The sequence below is a fragment of the Theropithecus gelada genome, chromosome 17, assembly GCF_003255815.1.
Source record: "Theropithecus gelada isolate Dixy chromosome 17, Tgel_1.0, whole genome shotgun sequence".
Taxonomy (NCBI): domain Eukaryota; kingdom Metazoa; phylum Chordata; class Mammalia; order Primates; family Cercopithecidae; genus Theropithecus; species Theropithecus gelada.
The window spans coordinates 90,654,875-90,669,256 of record NC_037685.1 but is presented as its reverse complement, the minus strand read 5'-3'; the positions used below and the strand labels follow the sequence as shown (position 1 = coordinate 90,669,256).

At 36.0% G+C, this 14,382-nt stretch overlaps 1 protein-coding gene across 5 annotated transcripts in view; it reads left to right on the top strand.

The window, feature by feature from the left end:
- DIAPH3 (diaphanous related formin 3) overlaps positions 1–14,382 on the top strand; it is a 506,048-nt gene that overhangs the window by 314,521 nt on the left and 177,145 nt on the right. For all 5 annotated transcript variants that reach the window (XM_025364744.1, XM_025364743.1, XM_025364742.1 and 2 more), the window contains one exon: positions 1,533–1,662. In XM_025364744.1, the coding sequence (XP_025220529.1) occupies positions 1,533–1,662 (130 nt within the window). The remainder of the gene's footprint in view (positions 1–1,532; positions 1,663–14,382) is intronic.

The window sequence follows — 14,382 nt, the reverse complement described above, 5'->3', positions numbered from 1 at the left end:
TTTCAGATTAGGATTGGTCCACCCTGGTCATGTCAAGCCCGTATCCTCTTTTCATTCATTCTACATGCCTGTTTATGTTAATTTGATCAACTGGTCACAGGTTGGTGCCCCAGTTTATTCCTCTGAGGTCTAGCTATGTATCTTCAATAGGTATTTTTCAGGGATAAAAAATTGGTTCTTGGAGAGCAAAAATGTTTTACTTGTTTAACTAGTTTTTTGGTGTAAAACACAGAAATGCATACAGTATATAAACAAATGCATCACCTTTGTGGTTTTAAAATTTTATAGGTGCAATTAGGAAAAAACTGCCTAAAAACTCCTTAGGGGGCAATCATGAAAAAAAATAATGAAAACGTGTTCTATACATAGATAGATAAATTTATGTTCTTTCAAGACATCTGGATACTGCCGAAAAGCTTCAAAGTTACCTTGTCCAAAGCAAACAATTTTCTTCTTTGGCCACCTCACACAAATCTGTTTCTCATCTTTTCTGACCTGTGTTAGTTTACAGCATCTGGGTTTCCACACCCACATGGTCTCATTGTCCCCATTTCCCAGGCACAACCTCTGTTCAGACTGCCCTCTTTCCCTGCCTGATTATTGCCATGGGTTTTTTAATTACTATTCATGCTTCTCTTAGTACTCTTGCCCTAATCTTTTTAGCCACACTCACTGGAGGGAGCTTTCTAAAATGTATATCTGATCATCTCTCATCTAGATGGAAAACTGGCATTACTTCAAAATCAAAATCCTATTTCCATTGCATGACATTACCTTTCCTTTTATTTTCTGGTCTTTTCAGATTTATATCTTTGCCATGTCCCTACTTGCCTTCCCTAATACAGATACACTTTAATTCTGGAGGCACTCAGCCACCTCAGATGTGTCATATCCTTCCTCATCTATAGTCCTTGTAAATGCTGCTGCATGAACCTGTGTTATTACACTTTTGTATTTTTTCCTTCTCTTCCGTAAGCCCATACAGCTTCCTGTCTTTGAAGTTTCAGTTCTGATGCCATGTCCTCCTAGATGAACTTTGTGATTATTTTTACTATACTATTTGTCACACCAAGGAAAATATGTATATTTTTTAACTAAACAGCTTCTTGAGGAAAGTCTGTGATTTATTTGTTGTTAGATCTTCAACTACTACAGTGTCTAGTAGGCATTCTATGAGTGTGTGCAAGTGATAAATGGATGAATGCCCAGGGATGTTTAAATACTCCTATTAAATAGACTCATAGGTTACTCTGTTTTCCTAGACATTTTGCCACATATTTTTTTTTTTTCTATAAAACATTGCATACTGGATTAAACTTACTCCTTTTTTGCAACAAATAATGATTTTCACCAAGCAGCAGCAAGTCAAAAGTAGTTTGTCAAGTATTTAAATAGTTGTTTTTCAAAAACGAAATCAACTAATTTTACAACTTTGAGTCCTTATCTACAAAGTACAGTATTAACATTATTTAAGTAGACAGAATATCAACATACTTATGACTCTGTGTTTTTTTCCCTCCTATTCTATTTAGCTAAAGGACACAAAGTCAGCAGATCAGAAAACAACGCTACTTCATTTCCTGGTGGAAGTATGTGAAGAGAAGTACCCTGATATACTGAATTTTGTGGGTGATTTGGAACCTTTAGACAAAGCTAGTAAAGGTTTGTGCCTTTTTAAGAAACATTTCATGGCTCTGGTCTTCAGTGCTAAAAGACTGAAAATTATACCTTTTATTTGTATATACTTTCCACTTTATCACAGTGTTTTCATACCCAGTATCTCATTTTAAAAATAGAGAGTTGTAGAATATTGTGAGTTGTAATGAATGCAGGTATGAGTTTAATTTTAGTTAGATGATGAGGCCTTATATTATAAATTACTTTGTTTTGCAGTTTAAACCTTATGGATACCTGCTAGCCCTACCTTCTACTGCTAAATCTCCACTTTGGCCAGGGCGATGCTCTCTTGATTCAATGTCATTCATAGGCACTGATAGCTTATTATGTACCTGAGACCAGAACCAGCAATCAGTGTCCCCACTTGCCTGAGTACCGAGTCTATCTCTGCCCAACTTGTTGGTGCTCTCTTTTTTTGTTATAGAAGACACTATACCTGCCAGAGTTTCATTTTCACCCTCAGCCTGTCTTGATTTGTAAGACAAAAAATAATGCCCAAATTTCTAACCTGATTCTAGTCTCAATTGTGGGCTTAGATCAGGCCGTAAAGGGTCATAGAACAGATAGACCTATTATTAATACTTGGTTATAATATGATTTAAATATAATTTTTTGACTACCTTAATAATTCCATTTTCCTTTTTTTTTTTTTTTTTTTTTATGAGACAGAGTCTCGCTTTGTCACCCAGGCTGGAGTGCCATGGCCTGATATCGGCTCATTGCAAGCTCCGCCTCCCAGGTTCACATCATTTTTCTTCCTCAGCCTCTCAAGTAGCTGGGACTACAGGTACCCGCCACCATACCCAGCTAATTTATTGTATTTTTGTAGAGACAGGGTTTCACCATGTTTGCCAGGATGGTCTTGATCTCCTGACCTCATGATCCACCTGCCTCAGCCTCCCAAAGTGCTGGGATGACAGGCGTGAGCCACTGCACCTGGCCTCAATTTTCATTTATATTTCACATGGATTCTGTCAACTGTACTTGGTGTCAAACAACCAATTTATGAATACATTTTGGAAAACAACTCATCTGGAATGCTGGAATATCTGTATTTTTTTTTGTTGACTACTAGTCATTAGTAATATGAAATTGTCTTTATAATCTCTTTATTTTCTTTTTAATATTGGAATTCAACTTAAAGAAGGATATTTTATTGTTTTCTATGTTAGAATGAATATTTCTTCTTTAAAAAAATCAATTTTATCTTTTCCTACTCCCTTTAAATTGTTCTTCTTCTATAAAATGAGGCTTATAGAACTTTATTGACAAAGAAACATGTGATTGGATGAGATTTCTTTGAAAGTTTGTTCTGAGATGTATGTTTCTTTGAAGTAAATATTTCATATGGCCTGTCTTGATTTGTAAGACAAAAGCTTTAAAAAATAAGCTTTTTACTTAATTTTTTACTAATAAATCCTAGTGTTATAATGAATGATTGAATTACTTACTTTACCCCTCTGCTACCAAAAAAAGTCCTTGCTATAAGAAGAATCTTTCCATATATATAGTTATAGATGTTTTAATAGGATTCAAGAAGGGAAAATAATTGAAATTATTTTCTTGTGTTAAACCACCTGAGATAGGGCAAAAGGGCATTGATCTGAATGGGTTGGCAACATTCAAAATTACTCAGTGATATTCAGAATAACTCTTACTGATTGGTCCGTTAACTCAGGGAAATCAACTCTTCTAAAGAGAGAATTCTGATATTTTGGAATTTTTGACCAAATGGGATGGAAAAAATTGGAAATGAGTGTTCTTGATGGACATTAAGCAGTTTGATAGATAACAGAGTAGTGGATGAAAATATGGTACAAAGTACCTTGAAATACACAGGGAGTTTTTCTTCCTGGAGAAAAATATGGTTGAGTAGATGTATTTTTTATTGTAGAATTTATTGTTTAGCAGGTTTTGCTGTAAATGAAATTTTTAAAATATTTATGTTGACTCATACTTAAAATTCTTTATTAATATTCTAATTTGTTCTTTAAAAATATTTACCTTTGATAAGGACTTCCAGAACTGTAACTTGGTTTGGTTCTTCTGGGTATTTTTCAGTTTGTTGCTTTGGTGTTTCAGCAGGGCGTGCTGGGGTTTGAGGGCTTTTCAGTTTCCATCTGTTAAGAGTGGAGTCTAGTGTCTGTGGATGGGTCCACAGATACCGTTAATATGTTTCACAGGGAGCAGCCAGCTTCATCTTTAACACAGAAAAGCCATCACTGAAACACTGTTTATAGTATAGGTGATTGTTGAGCATAACTTTTTTATTATTATATTACTTTATTAATGAATGAGACTTGAGGAGAAAATGTAATGTTTTGAATTAAGTAAGTCTGTGTTTGCTTTGGAGTGTTTTTGTGCTCTTATACATGTATTATGTATCATCATTTAAAAGTTTCCAGATTTGAAACCTCCTCAGTGAGCTATCACATGAATTAAAAAGTACCTTTGTTTTTGAGACATAACAAATCCTGATCATTAAGTACTCCTAGATCAGCAGGGAGAACTTTCATTGCAACTAATGAGCTTACCTGTATGATAGTTTTCAAAAACCTACTTCATTAGGACTGCTTCTTTTCTAAGATAGAATGGCTTACAGTTTTTCTGTTGCATTTCAGTGGAAGTATTTTGAGTCGTTATTGTATTTCTGTATACCGTTGTAATATTTCTTTTTGTACTTCTAAGGTTCAATACATTTTTCCTTGTCTAAGCAGTTAAAATTAATCTACAAAAGTTTTACTGATTACTTCCCAATAATCTATTTCATTGTTAAATTTTATTAAAGAGTAGAAAATACTACAGAACTTACTCTTTTTTGGTTGGCGAGTATATTAAAATAAAACTAAGGTAAGTTTACAGCATCACCTTGGTCTGAACTTCTTAGAGTTATCATAATTTTACCATGTATTTCCATCCTTTCCTAGTCAACTCTTAATTCTAGAAATGCCATGCTAGTTCAGTCTGTAACTCATTCATCCAGTCATTAATTTAACAAGCCTTTATTGGGTGATTACACTGTGTCAGAAACTGTGCTGTTGTCTTCCTCTTGGTTCAGGTGTAATGTCTGTGTCTTACTGAAACCCAATCTGTCTCACTCCCATCTATCTCTTTCCCAGCTGGCTCTTCTCTCTTACAGTCAATTTCCTTTACTTTCTCCTCTTCTTCTGTGCAGTGTCTATGCATTGCTTTTTTTTTTTTTTTTTTTTTTGAGACGGAGTCTCGCTCTGTCGCCCAGGCTGGAGTGCAGTGGCCGGATCTCAGCTCACTGCAAGCTCCGCCTCCCGGGTTCACGCCATTCTCCTGCCTCAGCCTCCCGAGTAGCTGGGACTACAGGCGCCACCACCTCGCCCGGCTAGTTTTTTGTATTTTTTAGTAGAGACGGGGTTTCACCATGTTAGCCAGGATGGTCTGGATCTCCTGACCTTGTAATCCTCCCGTCTTGGCCTCGCAAAGTGCTGGGATTACAGGCTTGAGCCACTGCGCCCGGCCTATGCATTGCTTTTTTAAAAGTGACTTTCACTAACCTAGTGGTGAACCCTTCTCTTTTTTTCTCCCTAGATCTTCTCTTTAGGTGATACTTTCAATTCCCATAATACCACCATTATGTTAATGACTTACAAATTTATATCCCAGACTTTCCTTCTAAGATCCACACTTGTATAGACAATAGCTTTTGCCATTTCCATTGCACCTCAAAAAAGGTATCAGAATCATATTATGCCACAAAATGGGACTCTTGATTCCTACACCCTTAACCTCTCCTTCCAAATTTTATTACTTGAGAAAATCCTGCTTTCCCCCACCCCTTCTTTGGATATCTTTTCTCTCATTTATCATATATCTATATAGCCTTCAGCATCTCAATACAGAGCTGCATGGTGGGTTTTGCCTAAGTTAAATCTGTGGGAAGCCGCAGCTGTGACCAAGAATGTTGTCTAGTTTTCTCCTTCATCAAGAAACTTAAAAGTAAATGTCACCTTCCCTTTGGTGCTTTTTGCTGGGAACCTCACCTAAATTTGTGTGTTCTACTGTTTCTTTAAGGATAAATTCATAGGTTTTCCAGGAATTCTTATACTACTATTTACGAACTGCTACTCTAGACCAGGGTTTATTCCTGGGACAGCTGGGAATAGAATTAAGCTTCTAGAAGAGATCAATATTCAGTATATTTTCAGAGTAGATTCAATGATAACTCATTTTTAATTTTTGCCATATTTCTCTGTTTCCATATTTTAGCATTAAGAGCATTCATTGATGTATTTGATTTTTAAATCCTTTCCATTTAATACTACTCTTTCTGCTTTTAAGACTCTGTTTGTATGTTCTTAGCTAGCAGTTCCTTGATTTGACCCTAATATTTGTCTGCTTAAATATGTCTCCTGGTTTCCAGTTCCTCATGAGTTTCCATCATTTTATGATAAATGTCTTACTAAATACCAAATGTTTATCTTTTATTCACCTACTGTGAGCACTTAGAACACTTAATTTCCAGTTGGCAACCACCTGGAAAATTTATAGTGTTTGAAAATTTCAAATTCATCTACTATCACAGGCATATATATTAATCTCTTTGTTGCTATAGCCTTCTAAAAATGCCAATTAAAATTTGTCAGTGAGTTTGATACATATTTTGAATAATCAGTATTAGTTATTAGTTTAATTGCATTTTATATCCCCTGAAGCAGAGTCAACACAGCTAACATTGTATTGGTTGGAATCATTATGTCGTGGAAGTTGTAGGTTGGGGCCTCATAATTTGTGTATGATCTATTAATTCATTTGGTCTTTCAAATCAGGTGTAGAATATTAGAATGTTATCTGCCTATATGATGTAGTTAATAGGATACGTTGTTGGTGGTGGAAATATTTATAATAAAATAGTTTAGTTATAGAAGACAACCATGTGGGATCTTGCTTTTATTGAATGGTCAAGGGAACAAAAATGTTTTCTAACTGTTACAGGCTGTACTGTGTCCCTCATAAATTCCTGTGTTAAAGCCCTAAACCTCAGTATGTCAGAACTTGATTATGTTTGGAGATAGGGCTTTTAAAGAGAGGAGAGTTAAAATGAGATCTTTAGGATATCCCTAATCCAATCTGACTTGTGTCCTTATAAGAAGAGGAAATTTAGAGTCACAGCCATTCAGGGATGTACATGTACATAGGATAGACCATGTGAAGACACAGTGAGGAGGTGGCCATCTGCAAGCCATGGGGAGGGGCCTGGAGCAAATCATTTCCTTATGGCCCTCAGAGGAAACCAACTCTGCTGACACCTTGATCTTGGACTTCTGGCCTCCAGAATTGAGGAAATGAATTTCTGTTGTTTAAGCCACTCAGCCTGGGGTATTTTGTGAAGGCAGCCCTAGCAAACTGATATACTAAGTTAAGACATTTTTCTCATTTGCTTAGAGGTCTTTGGCTATAGAATAGAGTAGCCTATACTGAATGACTTTCCACTTTATCAAATCAGTTGAAGTAGCAGTTGTAGACCTGCTGTGTTGGATGTGCACTAGTAATCAATTTAGAAATATCAAAGGTTCTTCTACAAACTATGAATTATCACATGATTTGAATTAATTGCAAGTATGCTTCAATTCCTCTTTTAAGTAGACATGAAACATAAATTAGTACATATATAAGGTTATGTTAAGGCATTTTAAATAAATATATTCATGAAAATTCTCATTTAATTTCAGGATTAGATCTATGGCATTTCCTAGATTTTGTTTTAGAATACACTTAATCATGCTGTACTATACTAAGTTTTTGTTTTGTCTTTTTCTTTTACTCACTATATCCATATATATGTTTTTTATATATATCCATAAATATATATATATCCGTAAATATATATATTTATTTTCCATTTCTCCTTGTTTTGCTACTATAATAGTTGTAATTTTCATATAAGCAGGTAACTGATAAAAATTAGTAACACTTTGCATTATTTCTTGAGACCGTTCCAAAAGTAAAGCATAGGTGGATGATGTTACTTTTTTTTTTTTTCATTTTCCTTTGGGAATAATGAAAATATTTAGTATATCCAAGTTGTGTACTGCTGGTTCTACAGATAGATTGTGGAGTAAAAACTATGTTCGTAAAGCCAGCTTATGATTCCTAATGGTTTTATGTCTCAGGGAACTAATTTGACTATCTGCAGTCATCTAGTAAATATACTTAGGAATTTACTTAGGAATTTTAAAGCATACATTAGTATACTTTACGTATATATTTATATATATTTAGTAAGTATACTTAAGAATTCTAAAATAATTTTAATGTTAATATAAGCCAAATATTATAAAAGTTAAATTTATTTTTAAAATAATTTATGTATGTTTGCATATACTTACCAAAATGTTAGAATATGTAAAATTTTATGTTCAACAAATTAATACTTTTTTCACAAAAAGGTATGATGAGATATAACTGGGCCATTCCCAAGGTAATTATAGGATTTGTGAAAAATATTTAGAGTATATTGCAAGTGTGGTATACTGGTAAGAGACCACATGTTTAAATCCTGCCAGTTTATTTCCAGGGATTATCTGTATAGAGTTGGCATCAAAAGTTTAAGTTGTAGACTTGGATATAAGATTGTAAGAGTGATCATTTTGTAGTGCGAATATAAACTGTTTTGGAAAGCAGCAGAGCGGAATAGAAAGAGCATGTCCCAAAATCACTAGAAGGATTAAGGATCCTGTAGATTGACACTGAAGAACACTGGGCATGGAGGAACTACTTGCAGCAAAAGATTGCTTTTTGAGATACTGAGCTAGGAACATTTCCTGAAAATGCTGTGGCTTGGGCTGATAGATGATGATGAAGAAGAAAACCACATCAGGAAGACCTCTATATCTTTTTGGAGGTTAACAGGCTGAAAGTGGCATCAATACATCGTTAATCTTTTCGAGAAACTAACAGTTTACAGTGTTTGCAGATTTTGGGCCAGCTACGGATTTGAAGTAGCTACTTGAGCAGTTCTGTCAGTGTCACCTATGAATCATAGCGAACATTAAGTAACAGGACAGAACCACCAGTGACGACCAAGGTTTTAGAACTCTCTTACACTTGTGGTTGTAAAGCAATATTTACTGCACCTTAGTTTTGCAATATGAAGTAGGAAATTACAAACAAAGTAAGTGAAAGAAAATTTCAGAACAGTGTTTTCTGAAGGACAGTTTAACGTAACAAATCTGTTTATTGCAAAGAAACCTAAGCAGTGGATGGAGCGGACACATTAATGGCAATCTTATGAATCTTATTGGAGACAAGGTTGACATGTAAGCAGTTGGGGGAAGAGGTATGGAGATAATCAGATGCTGCAGGTAGAATTGTCAGCTGCTCTCCAGAAACCAGATTGTATTTATGTATCTTACAGAATCTTGAATTAGTAGTTGTATTGGTTTGTTAGGGCTGCCATAACCAATTACCACAAACTGAGTGCCCGTAAACAACAGAAATTAGTCTCTCACTAAAGTCCCTGAAATCACCGTATTAGTAGAATTGGCATCAGAAGACTCCAAGGGAGGAAGCATCCCATGCTTCTCTTCCAGCTTCTAGTGGCTACCTGGAGTCCTTCGTGTTCCTTGGCTTGTAGATGCATCACTCCACTCTCTGCCTGCATCTTCTCACCATCTTCTCCATGTCTCTTGGGGTCCTCTGCTTATGGACACTAGTCATTGGATGATGTCAGTCATAGGATGATTTCATCTCAAGATCCTTAACTAATTTCATCTGCAAAGTTCCTATTTCCAAATAAGTCACATTCTGAGGTTCTGGGTGGATAGGCATTTTTTTGGGGGCACTATTCACCCACTACAGTCATCTTTGGCATAAGTCCTATAACTGCATGGAGATAGCACCCATCTTTGAGTATTACGAAATAGTTCAGGGAAATTATACTAACAAGTATATCTGGAAAGCATTTATCATTAAATTGTGAAATAGTTTGGTTTTTAAGGGTTATTGTTAACATGCTTCCAAAATACCCTTTTCTTTGTCATTGTGTGAAAATACTAAACCAGTTAAAACTGAAATTATTGTATGCCTTTGTATTAGTCCGTTCTCACATAGCTATAAAGAGCTACCTGAGACCTAAACCAGTTAAAACTGAAATTATTGTATGCCTTTGTATTAGTCCGTTCTCACATAGCTATAAAGAGCTACCTGAGACCGAGTAATTTATAAAGAAAGTGGTTTAAGTGGCTCACAGTTCCATAGGCTATACCAGAAGCATGGCTGGGGAGGACTCAGAAAACTTACAATCATGGCAGAGGGCAAAGGAGCAGCACACACATCTTACATGACTGGAGAAGGAGGAAGAGAATGCAGGGGGAGGTGCTGCACACTTTTAAACAACCAGATCTCATGCAAACTCACTCACTATCATGAGAACAGCAAGAGGAAAATTCACCACCGTGATCCAATCACCTCCAATCAGTGCCCTTCTCCAACACTGGGGGTCACAATTCGACGTGAGATTTAGGAGGGGACACAAATCCAAACCATATCAGCCTGTGAATTTAAGGAATTTTTTTATTGATAGGCCATAATAACAACAATAACTATGATAAGTGATTTTAGTGGGCAAAATTAAAAATATATTTGCAATTAGATTACAGAAACATTATACGTAGAGAAACTGTTATTTGGACCATGGACTCTGAGGTTAGGTAACTGGTTCACCTGGAGTTGAAACCCCAGCTTGTTTCAGGTGTAATCTTAGACAAGTATCTTATTCTGTCTGAGCTTCCCTTTTCCTACCTGTAAAATGGGTGCACTATTAGTACTTAACCCAGAGGTTTGTTGTGAGGATTAAATAGGTTAATATGTATAAATGTTTATAAAGTTTGAAAAGTACCTATTAATCATTGTATAAATATTCTCTATGTTTGTTATAGTTGTTGCTTTTATTTTTCCGTGATTATTTATTGTTGACACACATCTGCCTATCTGTCATTAACAGTGCAGGTAAACATGAGTCTATGTGAATAATATGTTATAGAATTTTAATATGTATTGTCAGAAATTATTTGAACAGATTCAAATAATTGAATCGCTCCACAACTCTTTTAGGTTTTCCTCAAAGACCACTTTCTCTACAGGACCTTCTGTGATCACTCAATCTAAAACTGCAAAAAACCCTGCCTTGGCATTCCAGAGCCAGACATAAGACATACATTGACTTCTTTAATTGGCTAGGTTCTATATCTGCCACCTAAAATGTAAACTTCATTTTAGTTTGTTGTGTGTTGCCTGAGGCTTATTCAAACTTTAGAACATAACAGCCACAAATTTTTTAGGCTTATGTTGGTACTTTTCTAAAAATGTTGGTACTTTTCTAAAAATTAAAGAATAATACACATACAGTTACATAAATGTACATAAGTGTACAGGATCATAAGTATACAGCTCAATGCATTTTCATGAGTTGGACATGCTAACATAGGGAATGGAATTTGCAAAATGGGTTCTATTTTTCTTCCTCTACTTCAGCCCACAACACTTTCTTTTGTATTTTGAACTTTGACATAAGATTTCTTTTGAAAACGGAGTTCTAGACCTAAACAACCTTTGAAAACAGCTGGTCTCCAGCAACTCTTCAACTCTGAGTTTATTTTTCTGGAGGTGTATGCATGAATTTAAAAAAGAATTTTTTTTCATTTCAGCCAAGAATTATGAAGGACTGCCATATGGAAATATAAAGTAACTTGTGAGAAATGGTATAAGTGATAGGAAAATCTAAAATGATATTTATTCACACTCATAGGAAAACCTAAAGAAAATAAGATCTTGGGTAATCGTCCTTTCTCCCCTCAGAAGCGATCACCCTTAAGCACAGATTTAAAATTGATCAGCAGTGAGACCCTTTTGTCATATAAATGTCTATCACTGTGATGGTGGTTTCTCGGCAGCTATCTTTCAAACTACATATTTTATAGAAAAAAAGAACTAGTGTTTTTAGTAGTTTTTGATATGTTTTGACTCTATAAGGAAAGGACTCTCAAAACAGCTTGTCGAACTCCTGTTTGGTAGGCATTGTGCTAGGCACTTGTATTAGCGAGGATTAGGCTTGACTGTGAGTGACAGAAAAAAAAGTTAGTTTAAATAAGATTCATCTATTTGGCTGGGTGCGGTGGCTCACGCCTGTAATCCCAGCACTTTGGGAGACCGAGACGGGTGGATCACGAGGTCAAGAGATTGAGACCATCCTAACCAACATGGTGAAACCCCGTCTCCACTAAAAATACAAAAATTAGCTAGGCATGGTGGCACATGTGTGTAATATCAGCTACTCGGGAGGCTGAGGTAGGAGAATCACTTGAACCCGGGAGGCAGAGGTTGTGCCATTGCACTCCAACCTGGGCAAAGAGAGAAACTTTGTCTCAAAAAAAAAAAAAAAAGATTCATCTATTCATTGTCTAATCAGTCATTTAGTGAATACCTCATCCATTCTAAGGCACCAAAGAGCTGTGAACACAAAAGCCTCTGCTTTCTTGAAGTTTACATTTTAGGTGGCAGATATAGAACCCAGCCAATTAAAGAAGTCAGTGTATGTCTTATATCTGGCTCTGGCATGTCGAGGCAGGGTTTTTTGAAGTTTTAGATTGAGTGGTCACAGAAGGTCCTGTAGAGAAAGTGGTCTTGGAGGAAAACCTAAAAGAGTTGTGGAGAGGCCATTTATGTTGGTATTTGAGAGAAGCCTATTCCAGGCAGAGGGAAAAGCAAGTGTAAAGGCCTCAAGGTATGGAAGTAAGACTGGAGCAGAGGGAGGGAGGGGGAACATAATAGGAGATAAGGTCAGTAAAGTAATAGATCCTGTAGGGCATTACTGTCCATTGTAAGGATTTGACTTTACTCTGAGATGAGGAGCCACTGGAAGGTTTTGAGCAGAAGAGTAACATCTGACTTAAATTTTCAAAGGATTATTTTGGCTGCTCTGTTGAGGAAAAAGTGTAGATGAATAATGGTAGAATTAGTGAAACCACTCTGATGCTGTTAAAATAATCCAGAGGAGTAATAATGTTGACTTGGATCGGGAAGAGTAGTGAGGGTGGTAAGAAGTATTTGGAAAATCAATGCATTTTGAGGTTAGAACCAACAAGATGCGCTCTCTGGTTAGATGTGTGAGGCATGAAAGAGAAAAGAGTTATAAAAACTAATGATTTACTGAGATGTAGGGGCAAGTCAAGGAGGAAGATAAATTCTAATTGTAAATGTGAGTTTAAGGTGCCTACTAAACATTAAGGAAACATGTCCAAATAGGCCATTGAAGTTCAGGGGAAGGATCTAGGCATGAGAAAAAATTTGAACATTTTTGAAGTCCTACTAACATGCAGTCTTGGACTTCTGGGGCTGAGCTGGTCTCCAATAGCAGCAAGTGAAAACTAGTCTCATTTGAAAGTGAGTTAGTCTGCACTTAACATTTGCCCTGTGACAAAGTAAAAAGCAGTAAAATTGCCCTCCCATGTACATGTACACAGAACCATTATACTAACGGAACATTTTGAATATTGTTATTAAACATTTCTGTTATGCACCTCTTTTTATTTAATATTTATACCATGGTTTTGAACAACTTCTCTAAGGGAATTCTCAAATCTTATAAGTAAACATGATTTCCTTTGAGGTGGGCTTCTCCCACTAATACACTTTCTCTTCTAAAAAACTGCCTGCCTTTAATACCCTCTTTGTACTTGTAGAGGACAGGCTGGCTCTTTCTCTCAGGGGATGAAATAGCTCAACAGAATTGACTGGTGGCCTTTAATTGGTTGTATTCATTTCCTCCACTTGCCTTCTCCCTTTCCTCTTTCCATGTTCCATAGCAAATGCAGGCATTTCTCTTACAGTATTATGTAAAAACAACAAAAATTAAACCATCATTGCATACATTATAGTAAATTAATTAGAGAATGCAAATTCCATTTGTTATTACATGGGGTTCCATCAAGAATCAGAACAATGGGAAGAAAGATCTGAGTCAAGTGAGTCAAGGAAGGTACGACTACTTGATGAGGATGACTGGCTGTTCACTTAGCATTGCTCCTTTGTCTTTCTTTTTTTTGAGACAAGTTCCCCCTCTGTCACCCAGGTTGGAGTGCAGTGATGTAATCACTGCTTACTGTAACCTCAAATTCCTGGGCTCAAGCTGTCCTGCCTTAGGCTCCTGAGTAGCTAGGACTATAGGCAGGCATCACTACCCCTGGCTAATTTTTTTTTAAGTTTTTATAGAGATGGGGTTTCACTACATTGCCCAGTCAGGTCTCAAACTCCTGGCCTCAAGTGATCCTCTCATCTTAGCTTCCCAAAGTGCTGGGATTATAGGAGTGAACCACTGCACCTGGCAGCACAGTTTCCTTCAATTTATCTTTGCCTGTTACGAACCAAGTTTGCCTGTTATGAACCAAGTTTGCCTGTTACGAACTACAATTTATTTTTACCTTGATTTTTTTTTTTTGCAGTGTTGTTTTAGTTTCTTTTTGTCATGTAATGGATTTTATAATGATATTCTAGAATTTAGGTTTTGTTGTAGACCTACTTAATAGTCAAGATTTTTTTTTATACTACTGAGGTTTGTTTTGGACCATCTTGTCCATACAATTTTATTATTTTAACTTGCATTTATAAAATGTCGTTATAGCTTTATACAATGCGTTTATTATTACAATTGTCTAGGAAGAAATGTATTGCTTGGAG